The following is a 15593-nucleotide window of genomic DNA, read 5'->3' as shown; positions in this document are numbered from 1 at the left end:
CTCAACCATCACTAGTGCTCGTGCTAGTCCTAGTGCTTGCTCCTCATTTGGGTCTCCCTAATTTTTGTGGGCTCAATTGGTCCATTTTTTTCTTCTTTTTCTTTAAAAAATTATGAATACTTCGATTTTTTTCCCACCCTTTAATTGTTTTATGGTAAGTATGGTACAATTGTGTAAAAGCAAGACGTTCAAAGGCTATAGTCGCTCCTTGCTTACTTTTTACTTATTGTAAACTTATGTGATGTGATTTTTTTAGAAAAGATCATTATTTTTGGAATATGAAGTTCGATCCAACCTTATATCTAGAGCCAACGATCACGCATCCAAATTTACGATGCTTTATAGGTATTGTTACATTAGTAGTTGATAAGTGCATTTTATTTAAATTCACTAGAAACATTTCAATAGAAATTGATTTTAAGCAATTATCGGTATTAGGAGAATTTTTTCGAATCATGTGAATCTGTTATCTTATAATTATTTTATTTTTAAAAAAAGAATTAAATATAAATTAATTCATTAATTTCAAGAATAAGGATGTAGCATGTAGACAACTCGTGATCTCCCAATTTCCCTTTTTGCTTTATGGATAAAGGGCTAAATTCACATTGGTTTGGAAGCATGCAAATTGGACAATTTGATGAAGAAGCAAACAAATTAGGAAAGTGGGATATTTTGGATAACCTTAATCAAGCTTTCTGTTTTTTGTTCCCATTTTCAATAGTGTAATAAGATAAGAATAATCAATTTGTCATATTATATTTCATTCCATGAATCGATAGGGCATTGATGTCTCTTAATAGTGATGTTACAAATCAAAAGTGGGGATAAAATTTCGCGGATCAACTTAAATATCAAATCTTAGGAAAGAACTCTTGTTATGTTATTCCGATCCAAAAGTTCTCCGCTTCTATACAAAGTGGTTATATAAACTTATCGTAAATAAGATAGATACGCGAAGTTAACGTTTTTGCTCATGCTCCCAATTATCCCATCAATTTTGACCACATATTTTAGGGACTTCATTGAAAACCTTACATAGTTTTCTTAATATGATTTTCGCAATCTAGTCGCTTAGGTCTAAATAATTTTATATATGATAGGGGTATATCATACTTGCTTGAAAAAATACGTAAATAACCCTTAAACAATACTAAAATACTACTGGATCAGCCGCCAAGATCCCCATCTTTCAATCTTGGGTTGGGTCGAGCTCTGATGACTCGAGATTTAGACTACTACTTTGTTACTTGCTACTTCATTTACTACTACTCCAAATTATTTTTTACCATCTCGAATTTGAATTGACTTAAATATTATAGGGTTTTCGCCAAGGAATCATCCGACTAACCTAACGTGCTTCTCTATTCTCAGGGCCCACTTCAAATTTGAAATAATCTTATCAAATCGCAAAATTCGACCTCAGAAGGGATATCATGTTCAATGCGGATCAATTTGTAATTTTCAATTAATGGTCATATCAAATGAAAGTTTGAATATCAACTATTTCTATTTCATTTTCCAACCCTAGATATCTTATCAAAATGGTGTCACATGTGTCATATCCATTGTGACCTTATCAATTCAAAGATAAGACAATTACGATTGATTCTTTCTTTAATTTTTATTTTTATTTTTATGCTTTATAGATTGATTTGGTGGCTCCAATAGCAAGTATCAAATTGAATTTGACATTAATGTATTTCATTATTTATTTCTTTTGAATCATGGGCACTTAATTTTCTCCAAAATTGTTAAATGAGTATGGAGAATATAAATTAATTTTTTTTTATAAATTCGTATATTTTATAAAAAAAAAATAAATATTACATACAAAATATTAGATCTAATTTTAAAAATAGGACAAAATAAGATTGTAAATTGTATAAAATATTAATAATGACAATTTTGTAATTATTATAATCACAGTTATTCTCAAGTGGGAGAATAACTTACCTAAAAAGACCTGTTCTTATAGTTTTTTATCTATATTTTTTTAGATAAACTTTTACTATTTTATGACATAAAATATAAAAAAAATCAATCTTTTAATTTTCAAAACTCTTCCAGATATAGTACCATAAATGCTTGTTAGATTTCAATTATTTTTTTTCCAAGGAAAAAAGTTACTATACGCTGGAATTTTACAATCATGACTCGTAAAAATGCCCTCTATCTCATAAAAATATATATTTATATACTTGTATGTACATAATATTGCTTCCCCCATACACAAATATCATAATAATTTATTCTGTCTTTTGGTGTTTTTTTTTTTATTTTTGTTGGGGGGGATTGTGATTTCTTTGGGGTCTTTTTCTTCATTAATGAGAATGAGGTAGAAGTCTGAATTCAAATTTCTCCAGATGGGCTTTAAGTTTCGGAATTTGCGTTCAAGCCCTGGCCAACAAAATATTTACCTTTACAACCCCAGATTTTATTTGCTGAACTATCCATAAATTTGATGATATATTATCTTGGCCCCACAAGATTGTCCCAATTTACACTGAAACCACCACCACTGCAACATCAAGTGGCCTTTTCATATCCAATTTGACATTGATCCCCTCACTTTTCTTTTTAGAAAACAAACGTAAATGATAACTGTTTATTTAAAAAAAAAAATTTATTCTCTACACTACAAATCAATACGATTTAAAAATTATGACAAATAAATCATATCTACAACTATCAAACAAAACATATGAAAATTTAAGTTTTGGGCATGATTATTTAACATTTTTCATAGTTTTATTTTACCTATGACAAAACTGTGATGTATTGACAAAATTTACGGTTTGTTTTTGTTATATTAGTACAAGATTTACTTTGATGGATTACATTATATCCTCACTCAGTCAAACACGTCATATTAATGCCCAAATAATGATAAAATTTAATTAGAATTGGGGGACTAAAAAATCTGAACACAATGGGCAACCTTAAATTTAATCCCGACAAGGTAACCCAGGTCGGATTGCCTATCCCACCTTTTTTTACCCCATTTTTTACCCCCGGTGGGATTGCAATCCAGCATTAACCCCATTTTTTACCAAGTCCAACCCACCAATTCCAATCTCACCATCTTTTTAAGTAAAGAAGTCATTGGACTGCAACGGATTGGATATTCGGTCAAATCTGATTCAATAAATATGAATTAATGTGTGAATAGTGTAATTGTTATCATTAACAATTACATTATAATAATTTTAAAAAATAAAATAATTATATTGTAACATGACTAAAATTATAATTATTATTTTTTTTAAAACTAATGTCATTTCATATCTTGTCACCACCCGTCGCGTTGAGGAAGAAAAAGACTTCATCCCCAAAATAGAAAATAGAAGGGGTTTGGGAGACAGATTTTCTTTCATTTGAGACGGATGGCGCAATAACCTTAAACCACTCTTTCTTTATCTTCAATTCTTACTTTCTCCCCATTTCTTACATATTCTTGCAATTTCTTCGGTGCTCTGTACAATAGAATCTTCACATGAGGAGAATTCCTTTACTCTCTCTCTCTTTTTTCTTTTCTTTCTTTTCTGTTTTTCACTGCAGTAGTCATCATCATAAATCAAAGATAAAACTAATTCTGTTCGAAATAGGAGCAAAAGCATTAAGAATTTCGAGATCAACTCGTCGCAACGAGTAGAGATCCATTGGTACGTCATATTCTTCCACACTTCACCATTGTCGTTCTTTTTTTATTACGTGATTGATAGATTTTTATTAAATTATATATCAATATTCTGATATAATTAATAGAATCTGGTCATAAAATGAAGCAATCAATTACAGTTAGGCATGTAGTCGTCCCTCTTTCAATATCATTAATAAATAAAATTGTCCTGGCATTAAATTTGGGAAAGACAAAATCGGAAAGCAGCCAAAGTTGAAGCTTTCAAATATCAAGATTTTTCAATTTCTGGGGAGAAAAATTCTTATTATGTCAAGTTTGATTATATTGACTCAATTAAATAATAAGTACAATTATATTTCTCGGTCAAAGTTGATCTTCAATTTAAAAAAATAACTAATCACATAACAAATATATTAAATCTGATCGAACTCGATTGAACTAGAATATCTGATGTTGGATACTAAAATTCATTAGCGTATCTTGTTATCCGCGTAATGTTAGTGTGAATTGCTTTTATTAAAAGCAATATTCTGACTATTTTCTACTAAAAGGATCAAGAATTTGATGGGCTACGGAGAAATTTATATACAAATCAAATAATTTATTTTTTAACGGACTTATGTTTAAATTTGAACTTTATATTTTTCAAGAAAATTTGAAATACGACTCTTTGTATTTCAAAAGAATAGAAGAAAATTCTAAAAAACGAAGATAACAGAAAATATTTGACTCCAAATTAAAAGGAGGGTAATAGTATTCAAAATTCAATGTGAACTTTTGAAAATATGTGAGGGAAAGAATGCCTAAGAGGAATTTCACCATATACCTTCACACTTCACAATTCAAGATGGCTGGTATGAAGTATCATTTCATACAAGAGATACCTAAATGTCTTCTCCACCTGCAATGCATCTTAAAGTGGAAAAACATTAGTCATCAACAGAATAAATATCACATTTTTTTGTAAAAAACAAAAATCAATTTATCAAGAAAATAAATCTTCTAATTAAAATTTTAATAATAGAAATTTCTTCCCAAACAACACAAGAGAACGTAGCAACGTTAATTCACAGTTCACCTCAGTATATCGAATATGATATCAGAAACAAGATAAAAATAAGTCGTACATGACCCAAAAATAAATAAAACTCAAGAATTCAAAAGATAAATCGGGAATTACGGGAAGAAAATGAATTTAATAAATTATTTTCCAGAAAAGGAAAAAAAATTCCATTAATTTGAGAGGCAGTGGGGATTAATTAAAATGGATCCCTTCAATCATATACACATTCCTATATATATATATATATATGCATCATCTTACATCATCGAGATATACTTTCTCTTTTTTGGTTTTACTAGTTTTGCTTCTACTTTACTAGCAGTAATTTTCTCTCTATTTTACTTCCAAAAGGAGTAGCGCTTTTGCTTTCGCCAGAACTGTATCTGCTATTGCCAGTGGTTGCCGTTGTGGATTAGATAAGCATGGCCACCATTTCCATGGACATTGTGGCACTGATAGGCGTAGGCGTACTGATGAGGGATTTTTCCGGCTGATTTGGCACCGACAATAGGGTACGCCGGCGGCCTTGACGGGCGGCGGTAGCATCGGCGGTAGGCGGCCGAGGTTGGGTACCTAGGTGGTACTCCGGCGCCGGAATAGAGCAGTGATTTAGGCGGTGAGCCGTCGCTGCAGCAGGAGACGGCGGAGGACGGAGGCGGAGACACTTTTTTTATGGTTTTGGGGGCAGAAAGGAAGGCCCTGATTTTGAGGGACGACGACGGGGCGGACGTAGCAGCACGGTCGTATTCCTCTATGAGATTGTCGAGATCCTCGTCGGATGTTATCGACACCAACGCGTCCAAATCTTCCGTCGGCAATTGGCACCTCAGACTCACCGACGATCCACACATCTCCCCCATCTTCACCAACAATTCTACAAAAAACAAAACAAAAATATGCATTAATTTGAGGAAAATTACGAGCAAAAACAAACACAATCACTTTAATTCAACCTAAATATATATTAAATTTGAAGAAGAACAAGAACTCACCAGCAAAGGAAATGGAGGTGTCGACGGAGAGCACACGGGTTTCGCCGCCGTGGTAACGGAGCTTGCCGTCCGGGTAGCGGGGGAGGATCCGGCCACCGTAACTACACAAGAACTTGATGGGCTTGGGAGTGAGATTGTGGGAGTTAAGTGAAGATCCAACCATGCTTTCCTTTCCGGGTATGGGTCCAGTTGAGTGGCTTTTCGGTATAAAGAGAAATCCGGATCCAAATTCTAGAAGAAGGAGAAGAAGGAGGAGAAGGAGGAGAAGAAGGTTGGGAGTGGATTGTTCTTGAAGCCTATGGAAGGTAGCATCAACCACTTATTTATAGAGTTTTTGGTATGGAGGGTTAAGGCTAAGAGATTTGGATGTGGTAGCTGTAAGTAAGAAAAAGACCTCTCTCAACCTTACTTAGATTCCCCCATGTTCGTGGACCCTAAGGTTAAATATTGAGGTTATTATTGCCCCACCATTCACTTAATCTTCACCAATATTGATTCGGGTCGGACATTCACCTCAAATTCCTTTGTGTATAATTAGTTTTAGAAGCCAAGTTGAGGGGAGTTGGAATTCCAACAATATGTGTGATGTTGTTTTATTGCATAGTAGGTGTTGTCTTTTTACTATAACACTAGGTGTGACTGTTGTCATAGTTATCTTTGTTATATATAAACATTCGACATGAATGATTGTATTCGATTTATTTTAATTAATAATTATTCATTCTTTTTACCTAAAATAGAAATAAAATTAGATGCCCCTAGAATTTGATTTAATTAAAGAAATATCTCTTACCTTTTACAAAATTACAAACATACCTCCAGATGTTGTAATTGTAATCTATGCTGACACCCTCTTAGGAACAAAAACATATAAATAGACTCTTGAGATAAATTATATAGACACACCCTTATGGAATATACTTATAATTTTAATAAAAATAATTTTTTTTTGTGTAATTAGACGTATTTTAAAAAAGTATCGATATAATTTATCAATAATATTAAGAAATAAAGTTCCTAGTTAAGCGTTTTTCAAAATTGTTATCAAGATAAACACGTCTTCCTGGGAAAAACATGAAATTTATTTTCAGAAAATGAAATATGGTCCAACATTTTTGCTGCATTCACATGCAAAATTTTGAAATTATTGAGAAAAGGAATCTTGAAATTTTTAGTCTATTTCTCTTATATTTTATTTAAATTTAATATTTGAAAGAAAAACTATATAATTACACAGTTTATTTCATGCAATTCATTTTCATTTAAGTTGCTAAATTAAAATTATAGGGTGAATTGTGAAAAATAGTTCTTATATAAATATATATATATATATGTATATACATATATTCCAATAGTCAAAAGTAAATATTGTCGTCAATGAACCCTTGCTAAAGTCTTACGATATGAATATATAAGTCTACTTTTATAGTACTGTGTGCTTATAAGATATCAAATCTTATTTTAAAGATAAGTATTTGAAGTATTTGGATACAATAAAATACTTATGATTAGGCCTAAAAAATAAATTAAACCACTCGATATTCAAATTGACATCAATTAAAAAAAGTTCGTTTGAATTCGATTTGTTAAAATTAGCAAACCACACTTGAAAAAAAAAATTATTCAATAAGCTTTTGACCTGGGCTCGAACTCGATTCGATTAGTGCTAAAACAATGAAATATATTTAATAATATCAAATTACTCAAACTTGATTCATACTTAATCCAATTAAAGATTGTTTGAACTCGATTAGATTAATAATTAAATTAAATTTAAATATAAATATTTAAATTCGATAATAATTCAAATAAATTTGAACAATTATATTATCAATCCAATTTTTTTGAAATTATAATTATAAGTTACAATCTTTTTCAAAAATTCTCCATTTACACCTAACTTCCTTCTATTAAGAATTGGATGAAAAATACTAAAATTAGCAAAAAAATATATATATACGCTTTTAGTTTTTGCCCTTTATTTAGCATTTTCAAGTATAATTTTGTACTTATAAAGAGATAAATATAATATATATATATATATAAAGTAAGGTCAACATCATTATATTTTTTCTTTATAATACAAAACTATAACATGACAATGTTGAATAAGGGGTAAAATTGCAAATTTATGTAATTTTTTTTCTAACGTCAGAATTTTTTGTTCAAATCCTAACAAAATGAGAACATGTGTAAATAATAAATTTTTTGAAAAAAAGTATAAGTATAATTTCCAAACTTTTAGAAGAAAGTAGAATTTTATATATTCAAGATCTAATTGTAACAAATTATATATATGTATATATATATATATATGTATGTGTAGTAATTAAAATCCAATGGCATGCAATCAATGTCGGAGAGATGGTCCAGAAGGAGCAGGACAAGCATGTTTGAACGGACAGACTGGTAAGAGGTGGGACCCCTTAACGCCTCAACTGTCAGGACATAAGTGAACAGCTGTGCACTATTTCTCTGTACATTTGTTTCTTTTCATATTTTCTCAGAAATTTCGTAATTTTTAATCCCTCTCAATCTGTAATTTAAATGTTTTTTTATTTTAAAAAATAAAAATACATGATGTGTTATAAACTTAGAGAAATTCTAAGTTTATTGGCCTATCACCCCTAATAGAATACAAAGAAAACAATATATGTATTTCTCCAAATCACTTTTTTATTCTCTCCAAAAGCTATTTACAAATGAAATACATGCTGGTATCTATAGACCACCAAAATTATAGTTACAAAATACACCATAACTATTATAATTATAAAAGATAATGTGGGGATACAAAAGGGTATAACATAATGGATATTAAAAATGAATATCAGGATGTGTATGCATTCATATACACATATTATATATAATATAACATTTATTAAACTCTATTTTAGAGAATTATTACCAAATTAATGCTAATAAATTATTTTAAAAAATGGTTATTTTTTTTCTCAGTTTTAATAGTAATAATTTTCTTTATTCACTAACTTTATTTAGCTATTATTTACCAATTAGTCAATAAAACCCGTGTTTAAAGTACAAACATATTTTTTTATGTCGTTTGATCCTTTTTTCAATAATTACTTTTGAAATTAAATTCCATAAAAATCACATTTTAATAAAAGTTATAACAATAAATTTTAAAATAAGTTCACATTAAATAAATTTAAAATACATCATAATACACAAAATATAATTCAAGATATGATGTTTAGGATTTAAAACCGTTTGTAACATAAAATTGTCCAAACAACCTAAAATAGTTACCATTGTGGATTTATAATTTCTAACTTCAAATCCCGAACTAAATGCAACTTAAGTAAAACTGTTCACTCTACATATATATATAAAATTATACGATTAATTATATCATTCAATATATTTAAATTTAAATATTGATTTAATATATTAATAATTCAAATCAATAAATACGTTCAGACGTTATAAATGCAGACACTTAGAAAAAAGAAAACACACAGAACAAAAATCTATGTAAATTAGAGGAATTACCAAGATAATATCATCGTCCATATATGTATATATACCTTATTTTTGTCATGACTTTGATTCAATAGTTGAAAATACAATTACGTAAACCCAATTTGAATTTTCCCAACATCTCCTCATCAATCATTTCCAAGGACTACTAAACAGTAACTTTTCGGTGTTTTCTTCTTCAAACGTGTTGATAAATTATTGGAGATTTCTATGAATTATACATTCACAATTACAATTATAATGATTTTGACTATAAAATATGGAAAAGATATTTAAATTCAAAGAGGGCACTATTGGAATTCATCATTTTTCTCAAAAAAAAAAAAAACAATTATATCATTATCGTAAATATTAATAACTACTTTAATAAATTCGAAACAACATTATGTTTCTTTCTCTTTTTTTTTTTTCTAAAAAATATTCAAATTATAAATAAATAATTAAATAATAAATTATTTCATATCTATATAAAGTGAGATAAATATCCACACGTTTGTATAACGAAACCTTAATTTTATGATTTTTATATTTATTGTCCATTTCATTGGTTTTCATGTTTATGCAAGAATCCAAACATGGTGTCCATTTCTTGGGGCCAATGAGAACATGCAAAATTGGCTAAGTGGGTCCCAAATTGTGGGGTCAAAATCTTTGGGTATTTTCAATTTCATTTTCCATTATCCCATTTTGGTTTTGATAAATATGGTTTGGTGATGTTGGGAAGGGGGAATGGAGCATACCCTATCCACCTTTACCACCTTATCCTTTTGCAAGTAAATGTAATGAAGGAGAAAGGAGAGGTTGGGTGCATCACTTTGTTGTTCCAAAGGGAGACTTTGCATGTTCTCTATGTTTCCATTTCTTTTCTTTTCTTTATTATTTGTTTCTTAATTAAACAATCTGAAACATATTTTTTTTAATTTCTCAATCCAAAAGTTCGATATAAATTAAAGAAAATTTAGCCAATTGTTGTGGCTTAATGGTTAAAAGTCGAACGTTGCCAAATTCACATGTGGGTTCGAATCATTACCTGTAAGTAAGGTTTTCTTGCCTACATGCGACAGGTCAACTATATAATTCTGACCAATGCTCATAGTGCAGATGCAATTTTTCTTAACGAGTCTGTGTGGTGTCACACCTGCTTTTTCATTTTATCTACTGAAAATAAGAAAACTAAATGGGATCTCTCATGTAACAATTTTATGTACATTTATGAACAAAAGGAATTGCAAAAAACAGATCAGCTATAATGAATTGTGTCCAAAAATAGCTGAAGTAGCTTGCAGTTGTAGAAGGTACATATGTTTAGGTTTAGTGTAGGATTTTGTTGGAAAAGTACATGCGATGTGCACGTGATATGCTAATTTAGAGATTTTTGGTTCATTTTTGAATTTTTGATTAAATTTATTAGCAAATTGCCAATTTTTGTAATTGCAAGACCAAATACCAAAATTAATTTTAGTAGGACCAAAATACTATCTTCATATAGGACTAAAATTGTAACTTTCTGGGATATCTAATAAAAATATAATATTATCATAAAATAAAATATTAACTATTCTATATGTAATTATTAAGAAAAAGGGTCGTGTGAATTATATCTTATACTATAATTGTAATTATAATTGAAAAAATAATTTGGTTGGGGTCTCTTTCCAAATTGATTTATTTTCTCATCAAATTTGATGTCAAAGAATTATCAACATTTCATTTAATTCGGTGATCAGCTTTGAATTGAAAATACCACCACTAAAACCATCTTTCCGACTAAAAGAGCGTCTGAACAAGTTTATAAATTTTTTTAAACATATTATAAGATGTTAAATAATTCTTCTTTTTAAAAGTTTAAATTTTTAAATGGGTGTTTCAGAATCAGGTAAAAAAAAGAAAAAACAAGTTTCACGTGCAAAATTAACACATGAGGGGAAATGTTATTTATTAAAAATTAAATAATTTTGTTCTCTAATAGCTTAAGCTTTTAGATGAGTAGGTCATTTAACATGTTTAAAGTGTAAGTTTTTATTAAAATATAACATTTAAAAAATAGGATGGAAGGAGCTTATAATAAAACCTTTTTTTTTTTAAAAAAAAAGTGAGAAGTTCTAGATTTATTTTTAAATTTCAAAAGCTCCTTTCAAATGATCTTCATATGAATTATAGAATTACATCACTAATATTCTTTTTTTTAAAGAGCGATGGTTTATTTTTAATTGAAATAAATTGATTATAATAATTATTGTCGGATATCAATATTTAATAAATCATTACAACAATCATACTATGATCAATAATATCAAATACATTAAATAAAACCAACCTACTATTCAGTGGTGTTAGAAACACCACTCACTATTCAGTAAAAACATCACTGATACTTTTTAAGCATTAGAATTGTTACACTTATAAAATTTTGAAAAATATCTTAATAAAACATATGAATTTACAAAATAATTTAAATAAATTTATCAAACACCCTCTAAGTCGTCCATAATTTATTAATGATGATTCAAAAATATCATGAAAGTTTAATTCTATGAACAAGTTTAATATTATGACTTCAAATTCTCAGATATATGAGTATTTATCTCACTTAATATAAATTTATAAATTCATCGTAATTTATTCTATTATCTTAATTATATTAATATATTGATTGAGTTGATATATTAATAAAAATATTAAGATATTAATATAATTATTCGGTTTCAAAAAAGAAAAGAAAAGAAAAAAAATCTCATGCAAAAAATCACGCTCGTAAATAAGAATATAAATAGAGAATTCCTGTTTTGGTATAGGAACATTAAAAACGCTATTGCCAGAAATTCAAGAGACCGGGAAACACGCGACTAAAACGGCAACCTCAAACCGCTTTATACGTGTCAAGAATCCATTGACACCTTCTCAACCTGTAATGAGAGGAAATTGGGTGGTAGGGTAGCGTTGTCCTTAAGTGCGATTTTCAAGAAGCGCGTCAGGGTACATACGTGTCAAGAACAAGGCCATGCTCTCTTGACTTGACGATTTTAGATTGGGGTGACGATTGCGACTTTGATCGAATGTTGTAGGAAGTTCAGATGCATGATCTTTGTGGGTGAGATTTTGCCTAATGTTTGGTAGAAGGGTTTTGGAATTGGGACATTTTATGCTCTTGCATGTATGTTTTCGTTCTTATTTTTGGACAACAATGTAACGTGACATTGTCTGCCCAGATGATCCTTTTTTTGTCATTTGTTATGATGATTTTTTATAATTTTGATAACAATGTGGAAAAATCATCACTTGTAATAATTACTGATAAAAGAATTACGTATGAAATTATCAATATAAATAATTAATGATGCGTGTTTACTAAGAACGAGATCGTAACGATTGCTAGTGGTACACGACACATTCGATGCATGTACAAATATATTTATTAATTATAAATAATTATTTATTTTACTGAAGTTCTGATTATACGTATTTATTTGAATGTGTTGTATTTAAAGATATGGAAATGAATATAAATTTTGAAATATAATATAGAGGAAAAAAAAATAAAAGAGAAAATTAGATGACAGTGTCAGATAAAACTAAATAAATTTGAAAGAGAAAATACTAAAAAAGTAGGAATAAAAGAGATGAAAAAAATAAATATAAATAATTAAATAAAAATTTAGTTTTTTTTTTTTTAAATTGCGGATAGTGGTAATATATTATTATTATTAATATTAGATTTTATTGTGTAAAATATCATAATGACTGATAAGAAAATTATCAAACGGTATCAAGTGCGTGCGTCTGAAGGACAAAGATGTTGAGTTCATTGCACCTGAACTTGTGTTCTTTTGATGGGGTAACGAACCATCGCCATGATTTCATAGGGGATTTTCTTTTTTTATATTTGTAGGTAGGATTTGGATTCACCACCTCATTACTCATTCAATGGTTGTTGATCGTAGTTTTTGCAAGGGTGACTAAAATATTTATCATATCTAAAAGTCATGATAAATACATTTACCATGACTGTTAACAGTATCAGATAATTTATTTTGATGAAAAAACTAATTTTTTGCATTGATTTTATTTAAAACGAGTCAGGTCTGAAGTCGGATGAAATCTTATGAGATAGGATCCTATGTTTCGACAAATCGGGTACATGTTTTAAACTCTATTGTTCGCCCGGATCCTCCCCTCCTTATGTACAATATATCCATCTCACGATCCTCATGGACTACAACACCACATGATTGGTTTTTTATTTTGCTTAATTTCATCAAAACCACATGAGTTTTTTCCGAGTCATATAGATATTATACTCGATGTTTAATATATTAAGTCCTCATATATTCTAAATTATACAAATAAGATGCACTTATTGCATAAAACATCGAGTGTAGTATGAATTTAACTACTGATTCATTGTGACAAGAATAACGATTCTTCACAGTGAAGTGAATTTTCAATGTTTTTTTTTTTTTAATTATGACAAGTATTCGGGCATAGATAAAACCATAGTAACTGTTGATTAACTATAGTCAAAACTTAAGTTTTCGCATCGATTTTATCAGACCATGATAGATAGTATTAATTTTTGTTATATTTAAGTCGTGGTGAATTTTAGTGTAGAGAATAATCTATTTTTTTTTATAGTACGACTAAAATATTGATTGACATCCCTCCATCATAAAACAAACTGGTTTGAAGCATTTAAATTGGGAGACACAACTATTACTAAAAAAATCATAAAAATAATAATTGTCATCTTTCCATCATAAATTAACTGATTCACCGACTATTATTACAGATAAATCTTCTGACTTTTTTATCAAAAAAAAAAAAAAAAAGAAAAGAAAAGAAAAAGTCTATAGAGGAAACCAATATAAATTACACATTTCATGATACATACATTACAAACATGTCCAAAATTGGTGTTGAAGTGATGCAAACCTAATTGTATCATGCGAAGATGCAAGATAACACATAGGATGATGAGTCATCACTCCTGAAACAACATACGAACTAAGCAGCACCACATAATTTTTTGTTTGGTAATTGCATTTGCATGTGAGAGAGAAAGAAGCCCACCATATTTCTGTGACCATTAACCAATATTACATTACAAACCATCTGTCTGGTTTTTTGGCACAACAAATCGACCCCACAAAAAACATAGGCCAAAAACAAAAAAATTAAATGGTGTCTACCTTCTATCATATTTTTGTGTCCCACATTGCAGCACTACAAGAAAATAGGGTTTCAGAGAATTTCGTTTCTGAAGCCTGTAATCCTGTCTTTCAAAAATTGTAAGACGAAGAATTTCCCATCAAAATTATGGCGGAAAGTCATATGGTTGATTGCGTGGATGTATTTGGCTCTAAATTTTGATGCAGATTGAAAACTGTCTCAAAATCCTTCTCTTTGTTTAAATCAATTTAGACAAAATACGTCTCTAAATCCATCTTTAATCTTCTTTAATAGAGTCTCCAAGTTTGTGAATTTTCAATGATAATCCATCTCTTGTTCCATCTTTGATTTGTATCACACTCACGTGTGATTGATATTTGCTCTTTTTTAAATTAAAAACCATAATTAAATTAAATTATTATTTAAAAGTAGGACGGGATATTGATTTCTTATATTCAAAAATTATTGTTCCAAATCAAGTTTGGCCATATCAAATTAATCACAGAGTAAGTGTATTACACTTACTATATAATTTATCATTATTCCTAAACTGTACATCAATCATATAACAAATATATTGTATTATCATATGATTGATTCAAATTTAATCAAGTGATTCGGATTCGAATTTCTCAAACTTGTGTTTGTGTGGGTGATATTAATATATGATAAAAGATTCTTTACCAGTGTTCCAATGTTGACAATAGATATGGGAGACAGTTGAATTGGAGCCATTTGATTGGATGCTCAAGAGAATATACTAAGAAATCATCAGATTCTTGGGGGACCCACGGCGGAAACTAAAATCTGTAAATTACTGAAATGGCTAAATGCGATAAATTTTTCATCAAAATATGCGATAATTACGAGGGTTTGGTGTAATTATATTTGCAATATGCGTGATTTGAAAAATCATATCTAATAGTTATATAATGTTTATTAGCATTCAATAAATAAATCCCTCCACTATCAAAATTAACAAAAATGATTGATACTAGCTTAAAAAAAAAAAACGAATAAGAATTCGTATTTACCCCCGAATAACTACATCTATTACACGTCAAATAAATTTTTTTTATCAAACTATCCTTATAAGAACAAAAATGTACCTCCTCACATGGATTAACATGTGTGAAGATCTGTATGAGCAGTTGATCAGCAAAAGATTTATTTAACATATAATAAATTAGTCGAAAAATATGAATTTTTATTTAATTTTATTTTACTA

General features: G+C 29.1%; 1 protein-coding gene across 1 annotated transcript; it reads right to left on the bottom strand.

Annotated features, from left to right (window-relative positions):
- Nucleotides 4834–6059, bottom strand: LOC105168308. Its single transcript, XM_011088337.2, has 2 exons — nucleotides 5699–6059; nucleotides 4834–5580 (listed from the first exon to the last, which is right to left on the bottom strand). Exons 1-2 carry the CDS (start codon nucleotides 5859–5861, stop codon nucleotides 5093–5095), a joined length of 651 nt encoding a protein of 216 aa, XP_011086639.1. The 5' UTR covers nucleotides 5862–6059; the 3' UTR covers nucleotides 4834–5092.

The sequence above is a fragment of the Sesamum indicum genome, linkage group LG8 (genome assembly GCF_000512975.1).
Source record: "Sesamum indicum cultivar Zhongzhi No. 13 linkage group LG8, S_indicum_v1.0, whole genome shotgun sequence".
NCBI lineage: Eukaryota > Viridiplantae > Streptophyta > Magnoliopsida > Lamiales > Pedaliaceae > Sesamum > Sesamum indicum.
This window is presented reverse-complemented; position numbering and strand designations above follow the sequence as displayed.